The 11,933-nt window shown below is 33.9% G+C and overlaps 1 protein-coding gene across 1 annotated transcript; it reads right to left on the reverse strand.

Annotated features, from left to right (window-relative positions):
• Nucleotides 1-1,780: 1,780 nt before the first annotated feature.
• Nucleotides 1,781-11,406, reverse strand: LOC107599262 (natural killer cell receptor 2B4-like). Its single transcript, XM_016290806.1, has 5 exons — nucleotides 11,130-11,406; nucleotides 10,865-10,987; nucleotides 4,002-4,051; nucleotides 3,224-3,280; nucleotides 1,781-3,053 (listed from the first exon to the last, which is right to left on the reverse strand). Exons 1-5 carry the CDS (start codon nucleotides 11,404-11,406, stop codon nucleotides 2,895-2,897), a joined length of 666 nt encoding a protein of 221 aa, XP_016146292.1. The 3' UTR covers nucleotides 1,781-2,894.
• Between the last annotated feature and the right edge of the window lie 527 nt (nucleotides 11,407-11,933).

Here is an 11,933-nt window from a genome sequence, read left to right on the forward strand (position 1 = left end):
CAACAAAAGTGCTGTTTGAATAAGATTAAAAATTAATTACTTTAACTGAATGAGAAACATATATATTGCCTAAAAATAGGTTAAAATGTAAAATGTAATGTCTAGTGGTTATCAGTTAAAATGCACTAAAAACGCTTGTGGTTTGGCTACTGAACTATTGTAAAGCGATTTCTGAGAAACACTGTTGACAATTGTAACCAACACCCAGACAAACAGTTTTGTGAATATTTGAATATAGAATATTTGCTTGCTTTCTGTTCTGTGTGTATGCTGGAAAAATGTTGTGTTTGTACATAGTCCTGGCTGTATAAATAGGGGGAAAACAAAGTGGATCGGACCGATCATACTGAGCACCACAACACACTTGTCTTGTAGCCAATCAGCAATAGGGGGCGTTTACGCTCATGATGGGGAGGAGAGAGAGTGAGCGAGCGGGAGATTTGTAAAAAGCCTGTAGAGAAAGAAAGATGGCATTACTAAAGAGGAAAACGTCAGAGAGGACTGTCACTGGAAAAAGAAGGGTTACGATCAGACAAGAGCTAGGAGTAGGACCCGGGTTAATACTGGAAAAGCTTTCCAGTGCTGGAGCGACGTTTTAAGGAAGGCCTTAAAAACAGAGGTCGAGTTGCTTTGGTTCTGCTCGACACCTGAGTAACATTGGTTTTGCTGTGTTACACAGAAGAACCATGATATGCTGCTGCTGTTGTAATATTAGCTGAAGTGTCAGAACAGTTTTGAGTGTTATTGTTTGTCTGCGGGTGCGCTGGCGACTAACATCAAAGTCTTGCTTGTTTGTGCATTTGCATTATTATTTTGCTTTGCAGATATGATAAAGACACAGACACACTTTCCCGAGAAATGAAGGGAGGGGGTGTTTCTTTTGGGTAGGGGTGTGTTTAATGTCTGGGTTTCTCAGAAATCGCTTACTGCACACCTAAGGTATAAATTGAATATCAACCGATTAGACTTTATTTTTATTCACTTGTGTCTTATTACAAGCATGCTGTGTAAAGCTATATCATATGTTCTCTGCAATAGCACGTAATAAACTCTTGTTTAAAAGTGCGCTATAGATGATATATTTTATTTTATTACTATAGTAGGCTATCTGTGATGATTTGTTAAAAAAAAAGAGATCAACTGGGGGTATTCCAGAAAGCTGGTTATGTGACATAGCCGAGTATGTTTAAGGGTAAGTAACGTTAAGCGGATAAACTCGGGTAAAAAGCGGGTAACTCTAAGTAGCCATAGCAACTTATATTCCCTGAACATAACCTGCTCCGGAGCAGGTTATGTTCAGGGTTAGTTTACTTCAGCGCTATCAGCACATGCGTGACCTTATAATATTATATATGATTACAATATAGTTATCAAATATATATATATATATTTGATAACTATATTGTAATCATATATAATATATTATATAATATATATATATAATATAATATATTAGTTGTATGATATGTTAACTAAGGCAATATTATATTATTCTAATAGGTTATTATATTTATTGTCATATTTAATAGCGATATATATTAAATATAAATCTGTTATAACAATGGAATGTTTATTTTATTCTAATATATTTATTATATTTTATTGTCATCTCACACATCGTGGATCTGCTTTTTCTATAATATATTTCTATAATAAAAATACATATGTAATATTTCTTATTATATAATTAGCGTCAAACAAATATTATAATTCTTATTCTCAGTGATTAAAAGATTAATAAAAATAAAAAATGATTGCACAACCATCAATTAGACTATTATATGCATTAAGTATGTAAATGACCATTGAACAAAAGAAGAAGCAGCATGGTGACTCGTCAATTCGTCGCTCTGTTGAGAATATCTTATATCTTATGTGTTAACCGTGAACATATTCTGAGTTGACTGAACTTACTCCCGGACAAGTTTATGGAACCAGCATACCTCAAATAAGCCAGGTTTGGGTTAACCAACCTAGAGTTCAGGGTATATGTGACGGTAAGTTAACCTTGCTTTCTGGAATACACCCCTGTTCTCACCTAAGTCCGCTTTATTATTTCAATAATCTGCAGGCTACCGAAGCACCCATGGAGGTATGGGAAGTACAACTACTCTTTTCCGCAAACATGAACAATTCACCTTGTCATCATGTAAATCCATTACGTGGTCCCCGAGATTCCAGTGTAGCATATATGACACTATTTTTTTAATTATTATTTAGTTTTTTGACGTAAGATTGGGCAAGATTGGGTTATCTCAGGAAACGATATCTCCAAGACTAATCCAAGAATCAACAAAAGTACAATTTAAGTAAGATATAAAGTAATAAATAAATGAGATACAACGACCTAGTGGTCAAAATGCATGAAAAATACTTGTGATTTGGCTTTTAAACTGTAGGTATAATAATTTTTGCCTTTGTGCTTCATTAGATGGTCTGGCTTCATACCACTTGAATTGAAATGTTAAATATAACATGAGATCATGGGAAGTGAGGTAAATATATCCACCAACTATTTAAACTATACTGAATTCCCATGTGGGGTTAGTTGTCACAGTAAACTCCAGTTAATTCACTGTTGGATTATTTTTGAAAATTATGAGGTTATGTGTGGAAAATCCAATTTAGGGTATAATTCACATTCATAAAAAAAAAGAAAAGAAAAAAGTAAGACCATTTGGATCTGGATGCTTGAATCCAATATGCTCAACCGCTGCTAGAGAAAGCATACCTTAATTGGACAGCTTTGGCTTAATTTCAGAATAGCATACTAGTATACTTTTCTCATTATTTCTACCATATAAAGATAAGGCTGAGATTGTAAGAGTGGGATGCCATTTTGAGATCAAGCCTTGTGACAGCTTCCCCATGTGACAATTAGCCACAGTTTTATTTTAAGCATCATCAGCGGGTGGTTTTTTGTTTGGTTGTTTGTACACCTCGGAATAAATTGTAAGGTCTGTTTCAGAGGCGATTTTTTGGTGTTGTCCTACTCTGCTGTAGGTTGTGTTGGGTAGATTATCTCCAGTTTCCTTTTGTGTCTGGGCTTGACCCTAATGGAATATAAAAACAGTATATTTAAAATGCATTCCTGAACAATTATGGGTAGCTGAACAAGTACTGAACTAAACAATTTAATAAAACATTCATGTTTATACAACAGTATATACAACAAGCATTTTATAAAATCATAGCCTGTTCATTTGTTTTAGATTATTCTCACCCGGTCTGGAAAATCATATGTATGGCTGTCACTGTTGAGATTCTGCATTTCTTGAGCCTGAAATTTTTAAACAAAAAATGTACAGTATAATGTTCTATCAAGGAGTATTAGTTAGTGTGTGGATATACTTTTTTTTTTTAAACAAAAGCCTCATGAACAAGCTGCGCATGCTTCATTATTAAACATCTGCTGAATTAATCAACAATGACTTTTTACTAAAGTCATTTTTATTACCTACTTTGTTTTTATAATTCGAAATGCTACATTGTGTTACTTTATTTATTTATTTTTTTTTTTTACAGCTATTAAATTAATTATTTTCACTGTGAAGCTGCATGACTCTTATCACATTAGTAACAAACAAATTGATCATCTTTGCTGGTGACAAAAAGTAAATTTTAATCTATTCAGATAATTGTTTTAGTTGCAGAAGGATTTGTTCAGGATTGGGCATATCAGTGTTTTCTTGAGAACGTTTAATTATAAAATAAGCAGCAGTAATCTCTTCTGTTTATAACTGAAATGTCTAAATGCTTTCTGCTATGCAAAGTCAAATATTGCCTTCAGTTATATAATGTAGTTATGCCTCTTGTTTCGGTGATGTGGTGATAATTTTGCATTACAATGTTGACAAAGATAAAAGGCAGATATATGTTTTAAACATTTTTGGAGCCTCTGATTTGTCTGTATTTTTTAAGTCACATGAATTAATAGAACTGTACCACACAACGTCAATGATGTATGCGAGCTAAATGATGAACAGTAATTTGAAGCTTACCTTAACTTGAGCATAGACTGTATTACCTTCTACTACCCCATCCTGGGCACCTATGAGGTTTAGAATTTACAGCAATATATTAACATCAAGATGTCAGATAATAAAGAATATTCATGGTATTTTATTAAATTAAATGTAGCATGCAGTTTCGTAAGAACAGAAGATGTGTATAATGGCTGTTAATTCTAAACTGCTCTAAACTCAGTTTCATGTTGTGGAACTTATGCATCCGAAGGTTGAAACGATAGGTATAGTGTAAACCATTTCAGTTATAAATGAATATAACAATAACGATTACATTATTCTTTAGTAATCCATTGCATTTGTTTTGCTTTTGCTACTTATTCTGGATTTTCTTGAATGATAGTTTGCTATTCTTTGTTTTTTGGTACCAGCAAAGATCAAATATGCTTCTGTCCTTGTTGTAGTTATGTGCAAAGCATTGACATTTAAACCTGAACAGGTTGTGTTGAGGTGAATCTAGAATCTAAAAATTAAGCTCTAAACTGGAAAAACTAGAATGTACTGTAGTTAAAGATGAATAGTTGCTAGTTGCTTAATGAATAGTTGTTGTATGTCCTACTTTGTCTTGTTCTAAAAGCAAATAAAAAAAAGTTGTTCTTAAAGATCTTTACTAGTTGGTTACTAGATGTTTAACTGATCTGATCAGAGGATATTCAGTAGAGAGATGAGAACTATTAAAGGTGGGAGAACACAGTATTCTTCTATAGTATCAATTAGGGCTGAATGACTAATTGAATTTGAACCAAAATCGTGATTTTGCTTGATGCGATTATTTAATCGCAAAGGCTGTGATTTAAAAAAAATATCTGCACAGCGTCAGTAGTAAATGCCGCTCGATCTCTGCAAGCGCTGTGAGTTAGAGTCGCTTATAACATGCATCTGAAAAAGCAAAACGCGCCAAACATCTTCCCAAACTTAATGAGAAGCATTTATAAATCTTTTGTTCAACAAAAGAGAACATTTTATTTACATGATTTTACTCCACAACATCTGTCGAGTGTTTGAAATAACTTAATTTTCTGATCAGATGTGGCTTCTTATCACAGAATGAGGAAGAAAATATATTATATATTGTAATAAAGGCTATGTTGTTTAGCAATGGATTATAAATTTACTTTATTATAATGAAAATACCCAAGATGGCTTGAAGAACACAGATAAACCACATATTGTCACAGTCGTGTGTTTATTGTCTTCATGTTTAATCAGTTCAAGCGTTTCTATGGCTGTGTTTGAAATGGCACACTAGCTTACTGCTAATGTCCAGTACACAGTGCATACTTCCTACTATTTTTTTAAAGAATAGTGTGTGAAACAGTATACAATATGCAACAAAATGTTTCAGAGTAGTATGCATGTTGTTGCATGACAACCACTGAACATTAATTCAGCACAGCTGTCGAGGCTGTTACCTTACAAATAAACGTGCTAACCATTATTTTTACAAAGGCTTGTTAATAAGTGTTCAGACTAGTAAACAATGCCATATTGCCCAATCGAACTCATTTCATAATTAATTAACTTTACAAATTGAACAGAACTGAATCAACACTGAGCTGTCTTTAACTGATCAATGATATTATTTTATTTTTGGCAGTTACACTAAGTGGGAAAAAGTTATATATTCTAGTTACACTAAGTGCAAATAATGATCAATTCTGTTTACACTAAAATAGCAGTGTTTTCTTAGCAATAGGCTAAGTGTTAGTTAGGTGACAGATATTTATACTTCAGTACTGTAGTACATGTATGTAATAACATATTGAGAGTAAATGATCATATTTATTAATATTATTAAATTATTATTATTATTATTAAATTATTGGGACATTAAAGCCCTACACTTATCGCTAACCATACCCAATAACAATGTATTATTAATGAGGTGTTTAATTTCTAATTTTCAAATATTTCCTTTATTTTTATTGAAAATAAATGCCTTTTCGATCTGATATGTGATGGGAAAATGAGAAGAAAGAGTTTGGCAAAAGGCGTATTCGAACACGGGTCGAGCGCGTTAATTAGGCCTACTTTGTGTTTTACTCGCTGAGCTGCTGATGCTGCAGATAAACAGACATCTTTTGCAGTGCTGTTTATCGCAGCCAGGCATTGGTGGGTGGAATTACTGTAGTCTCTGTCAACAAATTGGGCTATTTGTACTTAGAGTAAATAGACAGTACGTTTCTATTTAGAGCAGCTTTACAACTGAATTGAATTATTTTTGCATAATTTAAATATTATTTTTATTTATATAATATATTACTGCAATATTGTAATTATTTAATATCTTTAAAACAATCTGTACTGTATAAAGCGCTAGGGCTGTCAAAATGACTGAAAAACTAAATTCGAATATTGTAATTATATAATATCAATATTCGAATTATATTAAAATTTAAAAGGCATAATTTCAGTTAGGGGGAAAAAGCTTTTGGCTTCTCTCCTGAGGCCTCAAGAGGGCGCATCGAGCAAAATATTACTAATGCACGTTTCTTCAAAGCAATAAAATAACAGGCCTATCTTTGAAAAAAGTGCATAATGTTTATTGTGTTATAATGTTTATAAACCATATATAATTAAGTTACTTAAACAATTAGTAACAAAACAGCATCATGTATGTATGTATTTAATACAAAACACCAAAAACCAATCACAAAAAAATACTTTTTCATTTAAAAACATGAGATGCAGTGTGACGGGGGAAAAAACACCATAAAGTCTTGAGACATGTTTTTTAAAAGTTGAACTTTCATAAATTTTACATGGCTTTCTAAACATGCGACTCTCTTGTGCGAGACGCGAGTGCAACGGTGATAGATGTCCCTCTAGAAAATGCGATAAATATGTGTTCGGCTTGTGTGAACGGTTTGGTTTCAGTTTTGACATAAACGACAACATCTCCGCATTGATGTTCTCTTTTCCCACAATATTTTGAATGAACTATGTAGCAGCGCTGCATCTAGTGGGTTAAACTGGATAAGCTAAGAAAAACATTAAAATGCAACGACACTTACATCGTCATCGTCATCGCATCTTGTGTGCCACTGATAAGGCAGCCTGACGCACACCTAAAATTAAATTTTTATTTTAAATTCGACAAATATTCGAAATTCAAAAAAAGGTGGAAAATTTCCATTAAATTTAGGAAATATTCCAGAAATTTTGGAAACTTTCCAGGATTTTTGGAAAGTTTCCAAAAATTTTCCACCCCTTTGTAACCCTACAATTTATGTCCTACTAATGATATTGTTTTAGATACAGAGCATTAGTTTGTAGTTTACAGTAACATGTATATTGGTACATATAAAAGTGTTACATTTATAATTACTATCCCCCGCCTCCAGTTCACTCATGCATTTGAAGATGAAACGTCACATGGAGCGCATTGCGTTGTGGGAAACAGTATCCCATGCAGTGTCTACAGATGCATACATCAGATTTCAGCAAATGTAGCAGGTAATCCGGGAATTCCACGCATAAAGAAAATTCACATACAATTCACAGTATACACATTGCATACTGAAATATAGTAGGAGTTGTATGGTAGTATGCCATTCCAAACACAGCTTCTGTACTGATTTCAGTGTACTTGAGTTATATTTAGCATATTCTGGCAAATATAGTAGGTCATCCGGGCATTCCATGCGTACAGAAAATTTGCATACTATGCACAGTATACATACTGGATACTGCAGAAATAGTAAGAGTAGTATGATAGTATGCAGGGCTCCAGACTGCGACTAAACGTGACTGAAAATATTAATTTGCGACAAATTGCGAGTGAAGTTTTGGTGTTCTTAAATGCGGCATTAGCGCTCGCTTTAGTGCCTCAGTTCAAGCGGCACATGAATCCATCATATCTTTCTCTTTACCACTATAGTACGAAATAAACATGAGTGGACAATGGACATCAAAAGGTATTTTATAAGATACAGTACATCTTACTGAAATATCTCATGTAATAGCTCATTCAGTGTTTCAAACTGCGGAAAACGTGTCAAGCTTGTAAACAATGCCATGTAACAATATTTACCTCAGAATAACCATTCAGCGTCCATAAGCTCATCAGTCAGCTAGAAAAAATTACTAGAAATAGGAGCATTTTGCTAAATTTATCTGCTATATTGCATATTCATAGTTTTACTTAACTTGTTAGGCTACATAAGAAAGAATGCAAGGAGCTAATTGTAAAATTCAACACCTCCTATATAATTGCATGTTAATAATGAAGAAAAACAGACTGGATGTGTGCATGCATATGACAGCATTTATAGGATGCATTGAGGAGCAGCCCAAACTACACTCAAGTGATGGCCAAGTGATGCTGAAATAATTATGGTCTGCGACATTGGCACAGATTATGTATAATAAACAATTCTTTGTGACTGTATAGTTTTCAAGTTGGAAAAGACATTTAGTTCCCAATTTAAGTAAACCTTAGTTCCCAGGACATCTACAAGTTGGATTAAAATGCAGATAAAGACAAGAAAAGATGAGACATAAACACATGACAGTATGACTGAAATGTTAAGGTGTTTAAAAAATAAATAAATATGTTTAATCTGTAGCACTTAAAAAATTATTTGTCTATTTTTTGTTTCTTATACTGTCTAGCCAATGTCTCCTTAAGTGATTTTTTTTTTGTCTGGAGCCCTGTTGTGATGTAGAGCTATTCTGTATTCAAACACAGTAAAGTGAGTTTGCATGTTCTTTGTGGCAGATCGTGAGCTCTCACGCATAGACAGAAGCTGGTATAGTGTGTAGGCTGGTGTAGAGCATCTCTGATATTACTATACCACACTGTGCCATATTTCAAGATCCATCTTTAGATTGCAAGACCATCACAGCAGTCCTGCCCCAGTCTTCTGCAGCAAAAAGTAAATAGATTTTTGACACCAGAATTGTAGGAGAATTAAAGAAAAACATATTCACTAAAAATAAACTGTGCTTGCTGAAAATGTTGTTTATCTGCATGCACTCTCTGGTGTTGTTTTACCCCCCAATTTATATAATAAAAGTTAACCTCTTACCTTTTAATCTTGCTTTTTTGTAAGACATTAAGCAACCCATCAGATCTAGGGATGCACGGCATTAGATTTTTGCCGATATCCGATATGCCGATATTTTTCGAAATATTTTGGCTGATAGCCGATATATATTTCCCTTTGTTTTGAAACAACACCAGGTCTCTCTTGGAAATTATAAAAAAAAATATTTTTATTTTTGGTTAGCTTTGAGCAAAAACTTATTTGTTAGAACTACTAATAAACATTTTTAACGTTATTTTTTTTATGAGTGTACATTGAAAGCCTTGAAAATAACTATAATAAAATCAATCTCTGCTGGATTTTTTTTTCCGGACATGCAGTTGAGACATTAATATTTTATTTGTGGATTTAACATTAATAGATGATTTAAAGCAAAAGAGCTGTAAAAAAAATCTTTTAGAGCTCCTTGTATTTAAGTTTTCATAATCCATGTACATATAAAAGTGTTACATTTATAATTACTATCCCCCGCCTCCAGTTCACTCATGCATTTGAAGATGAAACGTCACATGGAGCGCATTGCGTTGTGGGAAACAGTATCCCATGCAGTGTCTACAGATGCATACATCAGATTTCAGCAAATGTAGCAGGTAATCCGGGAATTCCACGCATAAAGAAAATTCACATACAATTCACAGTATACACATTGCATACTGCAATATAGTAGGAGTTGTATGGTAGTATGCCATTCCAAACACAGCTTCTGTACTGATTTCAGTGTACTTGAGTTATATTTAGCATATTCTGGCAAATATAGTAGGTCATCCGGGCATTCCATGCGTACAGAAAATGTGCATACTATGCACAGTATACATACTGGATACTGCAGAAATAGTAAGAGTAGTATGATAGTATGCAGGGCTTCAGACTGCAACTAAAACGTGACTGAAAATATTAATTTGCGACAAATTGCGAGTGAAGTTTTGGTGCTCTTAAATGCGGCATTAGCGCTCGCTTTAGTGCCTCAGTTCAAGCGGCACATGAACCCATCATATCTTTCTCTTTACCACTATAGTACGAAATAAACATGAGTGGACAATGGACATCAAAAGGTATTTTATAAGATACAGTACATCTTACTGAAATATCTCATGTAATAGCTCATTCAGTGTTTCAAACTGCGGAAAACGTGTCAAGCTTGTAAACAATGCCATGTAACAATATTTACCTCAGAATAACCATTCAGCGTCCATAAGCTCATCAGTCAGCTAGAAAAAATTACTAGAAATAGGAGCATTTTGCTAAATTTATCTGCTATATTGCATATTCATAGTTTTACTTAACTTGTTAGGCTACATAAGAAAGAATGCAAGGAGCTAATTGTAAAATTCAACACCTCCTATATAATTGCATGTTAATAATGAAGAAAAACAGACTGGATGTGTGCATGCATATGACAGCATTTATAGGATGCATTGAGGAGCAGCCCAAACTACACTCAAGTGATGGCCAAGTGATGCTGAAATAATTATGGTCTGCGACATTGGCACAGATTATGTATAATAAACAATTCTTTGTGACTGTATATTATTATCTTGTCATTAACTTTCTAATTATTATGTTGTTTTTGTTAATTTGTTTTAAAAATTGCAGTTTAAATCGCAAATTGCAATTTTAACAATTAGAATTAAGCCTGTGTATTAATACTGACTAAAAGAGAAGAAATGGCATAAATATATTTTCATCATTCTTTTTAATTACTTTACAAAACAGCAAAGTACTTAATTGATTAAATTTATGAACAGAGATCAGTTTTTCATAGAGAATGTATGTGAGGCAACATGGACATACCTTTTTTATGCCTGCAGTACAGAAAGACTGAAACACATATCAAAATGATCACTGCCACCGAAGCAACTACTGAGAGGGATGGCCACAGGAGAGATGAATCAGTCTCATTCTTTGAGTTGTTCTCTGGAAAATGAGACGTATATCATTAACAATTACAGCTGACAGCTCAGGTTTTCTGAGTTTACTAGACTAGATTTGGTAAACCAAAATGAAATACTTGATTTGAGTGTTAATGTGCATTGTGTGTGTGTGTTTGGTCAGGTACTTTTGTTATCGTCACAGCGCTGTGTGATGTTTATTCTGTCTTCTTTCCAGCTGACAGGGTTGCTATGGTTACAGATGATGGACTCTTCACTGCAGTCCAGGATGAGAGTGTTGATCTGTGATGTCACTTCCTCTCGTGAGCATCTGTTGTTCTGATAGCTAGAGTCAATCATGAGCTCATGAGCTCTGCATGTGAAGTTCACAGTACAGGAGTCACTGCTGGACCCGTTTGAGTTCATAGTCAGCACAGGAGCCTCCACAGCATCTGAAACATACATTTGGGGAAAAAACAGGTATCACAAAGTTACATCAGTTGATCAACTGTAAAATAAGCAACATTGTGTTTGAAATGGGTAAATAATACATCCTGAAACTGTTGTAAGATTACATTTTAATAGCCGTTTACAGAATGTGCATCATAACTACATGTGCATGTCTGACAGTGCACTCAAACTTTACAGTTCGTGGAATGGCAGATAGTGCTGGGCGGCTTGACCGAAAATCCGTATCACGGTTTTTGTATCATGGTTTTTTTTTTTAGGATTCTGGCGGTTTCACAGTTTATCACGTTTTGTTCCCTGACTGTGCCTTTTATATGATTAAGAACGCATGAAACAGTTGCAGAACCACTGTGTTTAATCACGATCCAAACAAACATGCTTCATATATGTTCATGTCTTCAGCGTCTCTGACAGCTGAACTGTCAAATCTATGCAAAAATGAAAAAACGCGTATTTACGTATTTGAATGCATTGCACAAAACTGGAACTGGCTACTGGAAATAAACTTACAATGAAAAATACTC

Source organism: Sinocyclocheilus grahami, unplaced genomic scaffold, assembly GCF_001515645.1.
Source record: "Sinocyclocheilus grahami isolate Dianchi unplaced genomic scaffold, SAMN03320097.WGS_v1.1 scaffold263.1, whole genome shotgun sequence".
NCBI classification, from domain to species: Eukaryota; Metazoa; Chordata; class Actinopteri; order Cypriniformes; family Cyprinidae; genus Sinocyclocheilus; species Sinocyclocheilus grahami.